The 13,643-nt window shown below is 43.7% G+C and overlaps 1 protein-coding gene across 3 annotated transcripts in view; it reads right to left on the bottom strand.

Annotated features, from left to right (window-relative positions):
• Nucleotides 1-13,643, bottom strand: part of SRD5A1 (steroid 5 alpha-reductase 1) — a 31,718-nt gene that overhangs the window by 10,543 nt on the left and 7,532 nt on the right. The window contains exons 2-4 of one of the 3 annotated variants that reach the window (XR_004030396.1): nucleotides 7,032-7,198; nucleotides 5,406-5,595; nucleotides 2,859-2,960 (exon numbers count right to left, since the gene is read on the bottom strand). Coding sequence is in view for 2 of the 3 variants with exons in the window: in XM_003263223.4 (XP_003263271.1) it covers nucleotides 2,859-2,960; nucleotides 7,032-7,198 (269 nt within the window). In the remaining variant the exon portion in view is untranslated. The remainder of the gene's footprint in view (nucleotides 1-2,858; nucleotides 2,961-5,405; nucleotides 5,596-7,031; nucleotides 7,199-13,643) is intronic. The other 2 variants (XM_003263223.4, XM_012501682.2) reach the window with 2 other exon arrangements.

Here is a 13,643-nt window from a genome sequence, read left to right as displayed (position 1 = left end):
AGTGATCCTCCCACCTCAGCCTCCTGTGTGGCTGGGACTACAGGTGTGCACCACCATGCTTGGCTAATTTTCTTTCATTTTTTTTGTAGAGATGGGGGGGGTCTGGCTATGTTGCCTAGGCTGGTCTCGAACTCCTGGCCTCAAGTGATCCTCCTGCCTCAGCCTCCCAAAGTGCTGGGATTACAGGTGTGAGCCACTGCACCCAGTCTAGGTTTCATATTCTTTGCTTTTCCATTTCTATCTTCTAACATGCTTCTGTGTGTGTGTTTTTTTTTTTAATGATTAGAAATAAAGAATTTTGATCTTGTCTGATCTTGGAAGCTAAGCAAGGTTGAGCCTGGTTAGTACTTGGATAGGAGAAATTAAGAATTTTAGAAGCATTTTCTTCCCTAAGTCTCATGTGTCCCATGTTATCTGCACCGATGTCTGGTGTCACCTCCTGCTGCCTGAGAGTTGCAGCCAAGCTTCTGCATTTCCTTTGGCCTGTCTGTTCACAGAGATGCCATTGATGGCCACAGGCCATCAGGAAGCTGGGTTGATTACTAGCTGCATGAAGGAGGCCATGTGCTGTGGGGAAACATGGCAGGGAGAGGTCTCCCTTTACTGCGACAGGTAATAAGCTAACTTTGTGGATTGCGGGTTTGTCGCAGGTGTTCTTTAGCTGATGGGTATAGACTCTGCAAATGCTCCATTCACATTTTATTTTTATTTTTTAGAGACAGAGTCTCACTCTGTCGTCCAGGCTGGAGTGCAGTGGCATGATCTCGGCTAACTGCACCCTCTGCCTCCCAGACTCAAGTGATTCTCATGTCTCAGCCTCCCAAGTAGCTGGGATTACAGACATGTGCCACCACGCCCAGCTAATTTTTGTGTTTTTAGTAGGGATGGGGTTTTACCATCTTGGCCAGGTTGGTCTCGAACTCTGGACCTCATGTGATCTGCCCACTTCGGCCTCTCAACGTGCTGGGATTACAGGTGTCAGCCACCATGCCTGGACTCCATTCACATTTTAAAATTCATGTTGGAAATTTGATTACAATTTTCCCCTGCTTTTGTGAGTTTCTGCTTAGGTAAGTTTTGCTGCTTTTTTGCTGTCCTAATGTTATGACTGCACAGATTTGGGGATTGTACCTTTTTTGTTCTTCAGGTTTGAATATGTTGGATTAGAAGAAGGATCAGACACTAAGAGAGGAAATGGAGGGAAAGGGGCTGAAAAGTTTTTGTGGCATCTCAACTACTGTGGGACAGTGGACAGGACCCTTTGTGTGAGGCACCTCAGGCCTTTCCGTGACCAGCCCGGCCCAGGAGGGCCCCCATGGGATCCTGCTGTCTCTGGGGATGCCCTTTCTTTTGGAAGTGGTGTTTCTCAAATCTGCCAGTCTGTGGCTTCTGGCATCTTCTGCACCTTTTCATTCTGCCTCCCCCAGGACTGTGCCCTGTCCCTTCTTAGTCTGGCTCATGGCAGCCCCTCCTCAGGACAGGGCCCTCTCCTTCAGGGGATGAACACTTGCCGATGAATTTGGAATCACACGGTTCCCCATGCAAGAGTGCTGGGCAGGAAGCGAGGGGGCCACCATCCAGCTTACATTGTGCTCTCCCAGCCACTGTACCTGCCAGACGAAGCGGCTCCTTGGGATGACCCCATGAGGGTGCAGTTTGCTCATAAGCCCAACACCAAAGAGGGGATTCTTTCCCAATCCACCCAGGGGCTGAATGGGTGATCAGCAGCCTGTCTAGGACTCTGTCATATTTTCTCTTCTTTGCCACTTCTATCACACTACCGTCATGTTTGGAGCTGGCTTTGCTGATTCCAGGTTCTCAGCGTCACAGTTTAAGTAATTTGAGATTTGTAGCATTGTTTGTTCTTGTTGCTATTCTCATATGGTTTCTAGGAACATAAGTGGAAGAAGTCAAACTAAGTGATGTCACGCCCTTTCTCCATTAAAGTTTTAGATTTATGTACTTTAAAATTTTTTTTCTGAAGCTCTATTGGTTTCTAGTCCTTTTTATGGTACATTGCTTCTTTACTCCTAATTGTAATCTGCTCCTTTTAAAAAGCATTTCAAGTACTCACTTTATAATGTTTCCGTTAATTCTAACATCCGAAATCTTTCATGTTGAATTACGCTCTCCCTAATGGTGCTGTACTTCCTTGTGGGTTCTGTACCTTGTGACCATGCCTCTTACTCTGTGGAACGTGGCACATTGGGTTCTTTGAGGCTCAGGTTGAATGCAGATCCCCTTGGGGATCTGGGCTTTTGCTGGCCAGGAGAGTCCACCACCACCCTAGGCCCTGGAAATTAATTTATGGCTTGAGATTTTTCATACTATACAAGTAGTGCGAATCTGGGTTATAAACCAGCATGGGGGTTTATAAATTCATTACAAATTCTCAAAAGACACGCTCCAGATTCCACCATTCACCTAGATCTTGTCCTCTGATGATTACTTCCTTTCTTGATAGTATACTGATGCATTTAAGAAGATTTTCAAAATATTCCAACATTTTAAACTGTTTTCAGAGGAGGGTCAAAGTATCTATTCCATTATACTGCTAGAAACAAAAGTGTCAGACACTCCTCGTAAATCATAAATTCTTCCTCATCCTCTCTTTCCAAGCACAGATATAACTGGAGTTTCTGCTTTGTTTAATAACTGTTCAGTTAGCCAGATTTGGTTCTTTTGTTGTTCTAATAAGACAATAACAATAGCACTTGTTATTAATAATGATGATGACTTACTCTGAAAACTTGTAGCTAATAAATACTATGCTACTACTTCTTAGAGCTGGCAACACTAAAATAGCCTGGAACCACGGCACGCAACTTTCACAGAAATTCTTCACTTTCAGTACGTACCCCTTGGTATTTTGTATCCAGTGTCTCCTGGTTTTCTGAGATTCCTTAGGATATGATCTGAATGGATGTTTATCAACATGCCCGTTAACCACAAGCCAAAACCTAAAGGAGAAAAATTGCAAGATGATTATGGCTAATAAACCATAAAATTTCACTACGAGCCCAGTCTGACTGAACAGTATTACTGCAACCCCTCATATTACCATTGTTAGTGTAACATATTAGCCAGAACTGGTAGTAAAAACCACGAAGCACTGTTGTCAGGTATGCTAAGTAAGGCTTTGTTTTTCTAATAATACAAATACATCATCTAATGTACTCAAAATACTTCGACCTGATCATCACAATCTACATTTTCAGGATGACAAGTATGGACAGAAAACTGACTTGGGCACATGGCTCCTTTCCAGGGAGCATCAGGGAGTCAGCCCACCAGACAGACTCATCCCACTTATTTCTCACAAAATCTGCATGAGGCAATGCTACCATCTCCACCACATGAACCAGGAGGGGTGATGCTCCTGTGCTGCTCTGTCACCACTGGCTGTACGCCACCCCTTGAGGGGTGACAGTTCCTAGGAGCAGATCTCTGGTGTTCTTCTCTTATTTACAACCTCATTTAAACAAATTAATGCACATCCACGTTTCCCCCACCGCAGAATTCCTGCAGGCTCATCAATCAGCATTCCTCGGTCAGTCCTTCCTCCTCGGTTCTTGATAAGAGTCTCCCGTGGCCGGCTGCACGGCTCTCCCCAGAATCCCACGGTATCCCTAGTTTTCTCGCCTATTCTTACAAATCTGCAAGGATTTTTCATCACTTAAAGGAGAGTTGTTTGTATCACATCAATTAATTCCGTCAAGAAAAGGCAAAAGGCCAAAACAGTGTTTTATAAAAGAAATATTGATAAAAAGAGGTTAACTTGATGGTTCTGATATACTTTTTTAAAATGTGAAAGACAGATGCTGCTTAATGCTGGCATTCAGTACAATATTAAATCAGTGTACACGTGGGTATCATTGTTATTTGAGTCATCACATCAGTGACATTGAATACTTTTTCACAGTTAGAAAAAGGACATGGAAAACCTTCTGATCTATAGCAAGAGTTTCAAGATTTCTTCCTTCTGATTCTGCCACTGTAATCAGCTTTTTTTTTTTTTCTAAGCAAAGCAGTTCATACCAAGTTTTATAATAGGTTTTGTAAGTCATTTATTGGATCCATACATTCATGGTTGATTTGCTACCTTTTTGGGATTTTAGTATTTCACTCCCAGGTAATTTGGCTTCCAATATGAGGTTCTAAAAAGAAATCATGTTGTCTAAATAACATGGCTACTTTATGTTTCTTCTAGGAGACAAGCTCCCTTTATTGCTTAGATTGGAAGAGAACTAGTACTTGTGTTCATCTAAGCTAAATATTTAATTCCATTTATAAGAATCTTAAAATCTGGCTGTGCACAGTGGCTCACACCTATAATCCCAGCACTTTGGGAGGCCAAGACGGGTGGATCACTTCAGGCCAGGAGTTCAAGACCGGCCTGGCCAACATGGAGAAACCCCATCTCTACTGAAAATACAAAAGTTAACCAGGTAAGATGGCACAAGCCTGTAATCCCAGCTACTCTGAGGCTGAGGTACAAGAACTGCTTGAGCCTGGGAGGCACACGTTGCCATGAGCCAAGATCGCGCCACTGCACTCCAGCCTGGATGACGGGCTGCCTCAAAAAAAACAAAACAAACAAACAAAAAAACCCCAAAATTTTTCTATAAAATATTTTAGATTAACCATTTTTGCTGTTTTGGAAAACCTTTTGTTAGAAATTTGCTGGGCACGGTGGCTCACACCTGTAATCCCACCATTTTGGGAGGCTGAGGCAAGTGAATCACCTGAGGTCAGGAGTCCAAGACCAGTCTGGCCAACATGATGAAACCCTGTCTTTACTAAAAAAATACAAAAATTAGCTGGGCATAGTGGCATGCACCTACAGTCCCAGCTATTTGGGAGGCTGAGGCAGGAGAATCTCTTGAACTCAGGAGGCAGAGGTTGCAGTGAGCCGAGATTGCACCTCTGCACTCCAGCCTGGGCGACAGAAAGACGCCATCTCAAAAAAAAAAAAAAAAAAGGAAGAAATTTATTATTATTTGCTTATTACTTCATGGTAACTATAGTAGGCATAATTACTTATGTAATTTTATGTGTGTTTCCTCACAAAAACAATAAACTCTAGGCAATAAATACAACACACAAAAGGTAACCTAGATTGTCTTCCAATTGGCATATTTTTTCCTTTTCAAATCCTTCTGTTTAATTGTAGAGAAGTCAAGAGGTCTGTATACAATTGATCGGTGTTTGGAATCTCTGACCAGCTTCACAGTCACCTCTACGTGACGTGAACCATCTGCGGAGCTACTTTAAATAGGAGGGTTCTTCTGTTGTTGTTCATCAGAGGTGAGTACCATGAGACTCTCTAGCAAACATTTAAAATCTATATCTTCAGTTAAAAAGAAAAAAAGAAGGAAATTCCCCTTCCTCTTATTCCTTGTTGCCACTTGTGGACACTCAGCTTGGTGAGGTGGTGGAAATCACCGCTCTGCCATTCAGTGTGTCTAGATGTCTTGGGCCAGCTGTGTAACTCTTCTGACCTTTCACATCTTATGGGCATCCTTTCTGCCTCAGAGAACATGGGGAGGCATAAATCACGTGATCTGCACAGGAACTCAAAAGCCTGTTCTTCCTCTTGACAGGTAGGGCAGAAGAAAATAGTCAAAAAGCAGGTAAACCAAGAAGATATTTGGGGATACTGTACAACAATTTAGTAACAAACAATTTAGTCTAGCATTTCATGGAGGCACAGATTTCTGGGGCTAGAAAAGGATCTTGAAATGCCTTCTCAGCCAACCCTCCTTTTGTAGAGGAGGGACAGGTGTCTCACTATAACGATCCTCAGGTATGATGAAACCTTGGAATAAAATTCTAATTCACTAACAAAAAACATGGCTGAGAAATGTGAAAGGGATCTCTCAGCAACAAAGTAGTATCCGAGTGTTAGTTTATTTCTATGATTATAAATTAATACACATGGAGAAAAAGCAAAATGCAATGTAAGGTCACTTTATGTAGCTTAAGGTGAAGCACTGAAGGGTAGTTTGCAAATCTGACAGACTGACTTCAGACTTTTAGCATGCTACCTTTGTAAGCTACACCTCAGTATGGTTTAACATCTAAGTGCTAGGATAGACTAAACAAATACACAGAGGAACCTTTCCTATATATAAGATCCCTGAGTTTTTTTTTTTTTTTTTGAGACAGAGTCTCACTCTGTCACCCAGGCTGGAATGCAGTGGCACAATCAGGACTCACTGCAGCCTTGATCTCCTGGCCTCAGGTGATCCTCCCACCTCAGTGCCTCTGAGTAAGCGGGGACCACAGGTGCGTGTCACCATGCCCTGCTACGTTTTTGTATTTTTTGTAGAGCTGGAGTTTCGCCATGTTGCCCAGGCTGGTCTTGAACCCCTGGATTCAAGTGATCTGCCCACCTCAGCTTCCCAAAGTGCTAGGATTACAGTGTAAGCCACTGCACCCAGCCAATTTATTAATTTTTAATGCTCTTGCAAATATTTTTGATGGCTGTTTTATTTTCATTTTTGCTTAGAACTTAAAAAGTTATAATTAGAAGTTGAAAATGTACATTAATTCACACTAACTGATACAAATAAAAAAATTCAACAACTTCATAAACCTAAAAGTTGATTCAAGTTCATAGAATCACAGAAGCTGCACTGTAGGAAGATAACCCAGTGTGGGTTTTTCTCATGTCACGGAAGGAACTGCAGGAGATTATGTGGTCAATGAGTGGCCAAAGGGTCTCAGTCTTTAGTCCTGCTCATTCTGCTACAGTGCGCTGCTATTTTTGGGTTCTTGGCCTGACCAGGCACCTGTGTTTCAGCGCCTGCCCATGCAGGGGAAGGCGCCCAGCACCTGCGTCACCTCCCTGCCCTCAGCCGTGCTGAGACAGCTGGGCTCTCCCACGGGGACTCCGGGGTCCTGCTGCCCTCTCTGTTGTGAGTCTTTGTTCTCACAGGAAGCTTGGACTTTCTCATTAGAAACCACTGGGACATCAACATAAAAGCAATGATGTGAACAAGGCACAGTTCACTGCTGTGGACACTCACCTATTAGAAAACGGGGATCTGTTACCCAGTCATCAGCATACACTGCACAATGGCTCAAGTATCTGCTTTGCAAGTAGCCGTTACAGGTACAGAACATAATCGCCATTGCACATGCCAGCAGTGGCATAGGCTTTCCTCCTCGCATCAGAAATGGGTAAATTAAGCACCTTAGGAAACAAGAAACAGGCACAGTTTTTTAAAAAATTAAAGATAATCATTTCCGTAATCCTATCTTAAATGATTTGGGTTTTAAATCTTACTTTCTTGTACAAATGTCATCCTCAGTAACATTTATACTGATTTATTATGTCTAAGCTAAAAGTGGATTTTGATTTTAATTTTATTTTTTGAGACAGGTTCTTGCTGTGTTGCCCAGGCTGCAGTGCAGTGGCATGATCATGGCTCACCGCGGCATTGAGCTCCAGGGCTTAAGCGATCTTCCTGTCCCAGCCTCTCGAGTAGCTGGGACTACAAGCATGTGCCACTACACTTATTATTATTATTTTATAGAGACCAGGTCTCACTCTGTTGCTCAGGCTGGTCTCAAACTTCAGCCTCAAGTGATCTTCCTGCCTTGTCGTCCCAAAATGTCGGGATTATAGGCATTCAGCCTATATCAATCATGTTTACCACAGTGTACAAACTCCAGATTCTACTTACATGCAATATAAAACAGAATACACTGAATTTGAGAAAACCAGGGGCTTCAAGAGGCTCTCAAGATTTTCACTACCCTAAAACCATTAACTAGTCCTAGTCTAAGCAATGAGATTTGGAACACATCATCACATCATCCATCACCATTGCAATGGCTTCCATTCACTGAGCCCTTTCACCTGCTAGCCCCACCCCCAACTCCCCCCGCGACTCCTCGCCCCCAGCTCAGCTAACCAGGCAGAGGCACTCTTATCCACATTTGATAGAGGATAAAATTAAGACTCAGAGTGGTTAAGTAAGCTGCTCAAGGCCACGGGCTAGTGAGTGGCTGAGCTTAAATGTAAATCGGGGCAATTCAAAGATGATGTTCTGTTGTACCACACTGGCTTAGGTGCACTTTACTAAAGGTTTAATGAGTGAAAATAAAAGGACAAGAAATTAGAAAATTATAAAGAGAATGCAAAATGTTATTCTTCGTTTGAATTTTCTTTTTAATATCAGTGTATAACACATTGAAAGAGGGGACATCACGACATATTCTACAGACCTTAAGAGGATAATAAGGAACTCTTTTTTTTTTTTTTTCAAGACAGGGTCTTGCTCTGTCACCCAGGCTAGAGTGCAGTGGGGCAATCATGGCTAACTGCAGCCTCAACATCCTAGGCTCAAGTGATCCTCCTGCCTCAGCTTCCTGAGTAGCTGGGACCTCAGGCACACGCCACCACACCTGGCTAATTTAAAAACTTTTTTTTGTAGAGACAGGGTCTCTCTATGTCTGATCTCTAGTTCTGGTCTTGAACTCCTGGGCTCACGTGATGCACCCAGATAATAAGGAACTATTATGAACAACCTTATACCAATAAATTTAACAACTTGCTGAAATAGACAAAGTCCTTGAAAGACACAGATGACCAAAACTGACCCAAGAAGAAAGAAAGACAACATGAATAGCACTGTTACCAATGAAATCAATCCAATTTAGACTTATGAAATTCTAGAAAAGGCAAAATGAGACTCAGCGGAGAGGATTAACTGCAAAGATTGACTTTCCCTTTTTGGGCAATATTACTGCTCTCTATATATTAATAGATTGTGAAGGGTGGGTGGGCAAGATGGCTGAATAGGAACAGCTCCAGTCTTGCAGCTCCCAGCGAGATCGACACAGAAGGTGGGTGATTCCTGCATTTCCAACTGAGGTAACTGGCTTATCTCACTGGGACTGGTTGGACAGTGGGTGCAGCCCACGGAGGGCAAGCCGAAGCAGGATGGGGCATCACCTCACCCGGGAAGTGCAAAGGGTCGAGGGATTTCCCTTTCCTAGCCAAGGGAAGCCGTGAGAGACTGTACCAGGAGGAACGGTGCATTCTGGCCCAGACACTACGCTTTTCCCATAGTCTTCGCAACCAGCAGACCAGGAGATTCTCTCCAGTGCCTGGCTCAGTGGGTCCCACCCCGATGGATCCCAGCAAGCTAAGATCCACAGGCTTGAAATTCTCGCTGCTCCACAGCAGTTTGAGGTTGACCTGGGATGCTAAAGCTTGGTGGGGGGAGGGGCATCTGACATTGCTGATGCTTGAGTGGACAGTTTTACCCTCACGGTGTAAACAAAGCCCCAGGAAGTTCAAACTGGGCAGAGCCAACTGGGGGAGGGGGCGGCTGTGGGCGCAGCTTCAGCAGACTTAAACGTTCCTGCCTGACAGCTCTGAAGACAGCAGTGGTTCTCCCAGCACAGCGTTCGAGCTCTGATAAGGGACAACCTCCTCAAGTGGGTCCCTGACCCCCCGTGTATCCAAACTGGAAGCCTGCTCCCAGTAGGGGCCGACAGACGCCTCATACAGGAGAGCTCTGGCTGGCATCTGGCGGGTGCCCTTCTGGGATGAAGCTTCCAGAGGTAGGAACAGGCAGCAATGTTTGTTGTTCTGCAGTCTCCACTGGTGATACCCAGGCAAACAGGGTCTGGAGTGGACCTCCAGCAAACTCAGGCAGACCTGCAGCAGAGGGGCCTGTTAGAAGGAAAACTAACGAACAGAAAAAAAATAGTATCAATATCACCAACATCAAAGACCAAAGGCAGATAAAACCACAAAGATGGGGAAAAACCAGTGCAAAAAGGCTGAAAATTCAAAAAACCAGGACACCTCTTCTCCTCCAAAGGATCACAACTCCTTGCCAGCAAGGGAACAAAACTGGACAGAGAATTAGTTTGACGAATTCACAGAAGTAGGCTTCAGAAGGTGGGTAATAACAAACTCCTCTGAGCCAAAGGAGCATGTTCTAACCCAATGCAAGGAAGACATAAAAATTGTGGGGAATATAAGGCCTGGATTTGGTTTAGAAAGATGTCTGTTAAAATAGAAAGGACTCAGTTCATAAGAGGTCGGGCCTCTGGACCTGAAAAAAATCCATCCTAAATTCAATACTGGATAACAAGAAGGCAAGGTGAAAAAGAGGAAGGGAAAATATTAGCAAGCTTGAAATACACAGAATGGAAAATGGTCTATGACACTTCTGCATTGGATGTCACCCACTGAAACAATGGACAAATGCAGTGTGAGAGAAACAACGCTGAGGAAACATTCTGCGTATGTGGTGGACGTTCCCTCTGGGATATGAGAATCACATCCAGCGAACCTCGATCCATTTGTCCCAATTTGCATCCAAGTTGTGGGTTGAATTCTGACCTGAAAAACGTCAGCTGGCAATGACAATAGAACCGTGTCAAAAGAATATAATAGAGGATAATACTACCAGACGCTGCACTCACCAGCCTATTCCCAACTCACAGAAAAGCACTGGTCAGAGAAATTAGAACATTTAAGACAGGGAGGCCGAGGCAGCAGGGTTTCTTCACACAACAAAGGAAAATGAGGCTGCAACCAAAGTAAGTTATCGGGCGGCTCATTGGTTAGTGAAGCAAGGAAAGCTGCACATCAATGGTGAGTTAACCAACGGCGGCAGCCAAAGAGGCGTGTCCAGAGAATACACACTTGTTTCCCACAATTAGCCTTTCGGGGAGAACACTTGCTAGAGGAGTTAAGGACACTGGGAGCAACCTTGACAGTCAATTTAAACAAGGCAGGACCAGATGCAGGGGCTCATGCCTGTAATCCCAGCACTTCGGGAGGCCGAGGCAGGTAAATTGCTGTGACTAGCCTGGGCAACATGGCAAAACCCCCCCCTCTACAAAAAATACGAAAATTAGCTGGGTGTGGTTGCACATGCCTGTAGTCCCAGCTACTCGGGAGACTGAGGTGGGAGGATCATCAGAGCCTGGGAGGCGGAGGCTGCAGTGAGCTGAGGAGCATGTCACTGCATTCCAGCTTCGGTGACAGAGTGAGATCCTGTCTCAAAATAATAATTTAAAAAAAAAAAAGGCAAGGCAGATGATGAGCAGTCTTTGTTGGCTCTGGGTGAGTCTATGGATGTTACTGATACAGCTCAGTTGTTTATTTGAGGAGTTCACATCAAGGCTGAAGTGAATGAAGGGTCAGGCTCTTTAGACAGTATGTGTAGAACAACTACCGGTGAGAATATTTTCAAAGATGTTGAGAAAAAACGAATTTAGTAAAATCCAAAGTGGAATCTGCTAACCTGTTGCAACTGATGGTGATAAAAATGTATGGGACAAAAAAAACAAATTACAAACTTACAAAGCTTGTAAAAATGTAAGGTGTTTCATGCTATTTTTTGTATCAGCAGGTCTTTTGCAGAAAATCTATTGTGTGTGACTGAGCCCATAGTGTCAACAGTGAATGACAATCTCTCTCATGGACTCAACCATCATCAGTTCTCTAACTTTCTGTCACAAATAAGCTGACTATGCCAATTTGCCCCACGTAAATACACCAGTTTGATGGCTTAATAAAGTTTCATCACATTATTTTGAGCTCAGAGCTAAGACTGAAACTTTTCTGAGCAAGAACTGCCCTCACCACCATTATTGAGTTCTGAAGGGCTTAAGTAGCTTTTACTGCAGACTTGATAATAAATTCAACCTAAAGCTGCAAGGCAAAACAGCACTCATGTGCAAAACTCATATTGTGTTAAAGTCATTTTGATGACAACTGACATTGTTCCAATCACAAGTCATACCAAACTGCGTTCTGTACTTTCCATGCTATTAAAATTAAAAGACGTGAGATCTCCATGCTCACATAAGTTTGCAGTGGATATAAATTCTAAGTTTAAATACAGTGTGTTTGTGAGCCTGGATTTCCATATTTCAAAATCCATTTAGCTATGCAGTGGGAGAGTTGCCATCTAATCTTCCATAGGAAGATATGAATCTGCAATGTAATACCATACGGAGAGGAAAGATCAAGAGAAGAATCTAACGGGATTCCATGAGTGCCTTCCAAGTGATGATCATGCTCAATTAAAATCATACACATGTGGACCGATGTCAATGCTTCCATTTATAGAGATAAAATACGTAAAATCTCACGACAGATCAACACTAAGAGAGGAACATTTACAATAGATGTTGACAATAGGAAACAAACTTTGAATCCCAATAAGTGAAATGTTATCCCTCACCAAGAAAAGAATTCTATCTTCTCATTAGACAAATATTACAAAAAATGCACTAAGATAATATATTTTGAATTTACCACTGAAACTTTTGTGAAAATGTGTTTTCCCTCATCGTAAATACCTACCCAGTATCTTGGCCCACAAAGCCTAAGATATGCACTACCTGGGTCCTTCCAGAAAAGCCTGCTGACGATTAGTCTGAATTAGCACAAGTGTGTTATATTTTGGAGACGTCGACTTGACTTCCTTAGAAAGTGCTCTTGCTCAGGGCATTGGTGCTACATGGCTGCAGCTGCTGCGGTCTAGGCTTGGCTGTGCTCTGGGAGTGAGGACGCGCTTCTGTGTATCTGCATTTTTGAATGACTTCTGCTCTAGCACATGCCCTGGATAAGACATTCACAAAGAACCTCAGGATAAGATTTGTCCCTCTTTTTTGTCTCACGTGAATGTCTGAGAACTGCAAGGACTGGAAACCGAGCCTTAAAAAGATCGACACCAGTCTCTTCTGGTGTTCTCTGATTCCTGCCCTGGAAGGGGGCACCAGTAACCCTGGTGCCTATAGGCCTGTCATAAAACCGCTGCAGTCAACAGAGTGGTGGACAGGGTAGAGGAGGGCAATGCTGCCTCTGCCTCCAATCGCTAGGAGAAGGTGAGATCTTCCTCCCAACTTCCTTCCCTCTAGAGAGCTCTGACTTGGACCTAGGCGCTCCGCTCCAAGGAAGCGCTCTGCCCCTCTCAGCACCTCCTGGAAGGCTTTTCTTCTTGCGGGCCATTCCCTTTAGCTTTACTCAGTTTCCTTCCTTGGAAATCCATTGTTGTCGGCAAAGATTTTCCTTTGACTGTGGCCAATTTGGAACTTGCGTGGCGTGGGGTCGGGAAGAAGGTGTCTGGGCATTGGCTTTTACCTGAGTCTTTGTCTAGACTCTAGAGGGACAACAGCACTTGAGAGAGTGCAGTGGACCCCAGGCATAAATGACAGGGTCCTACTTAGGGCCATGGGGCCAATTTCAGATAGCAAGGAAGGTGGGTGCACCCGCCTGGACATAAATTACTCATGGAACTCACAGCACATCAGTCTGCGGCCCCGACTACCCCAGTTAGGACAGGCGTGGGCACTCACAGCCTTTCTCCTACACCATCCCATTTGCACACAAAATCACCCTTCCATAGAGGAACAATGGGAAACAACTATTCCCTCTCTTTGAGAAAATAAAGGATTGAACCAGAAGGTGACAGTCCCTTATGATGGAAACCATCTTTAAGAGAAACTATGAGGCACTTGGATTAAAAAGAACATTAAGTAATGTGTTATAAATCTGTTTTCTGTTCTGATTACAAGTTAACGAATACAAAACAGTCACGTCTGGGAAGCTACACAGAGATTCTGTTTGCTGATTAATCAGAGTAAATGTAAGATTAAAT

The sequence above is a fragment of the Nomascus leucogenys genome, chromosome 6, assembly GCF_006542625.1.
Source record: "Nomascus leucogenys isolate Asia chromosome 6, Asia_NLE_v1, whole genome shotgun sequence".
Taxonomy (NCBI): Eukaryota; Metazoa; Chordata; class Mammalia; order Primates; family Hylobatidae; genus Nomascus; species Nomascus leucogenys.
The sequence above is the reverse complement of the archived record's forward strand: the minus strand, read 5'-3'. Positions and strand labels throughout refer to the sequence as shown.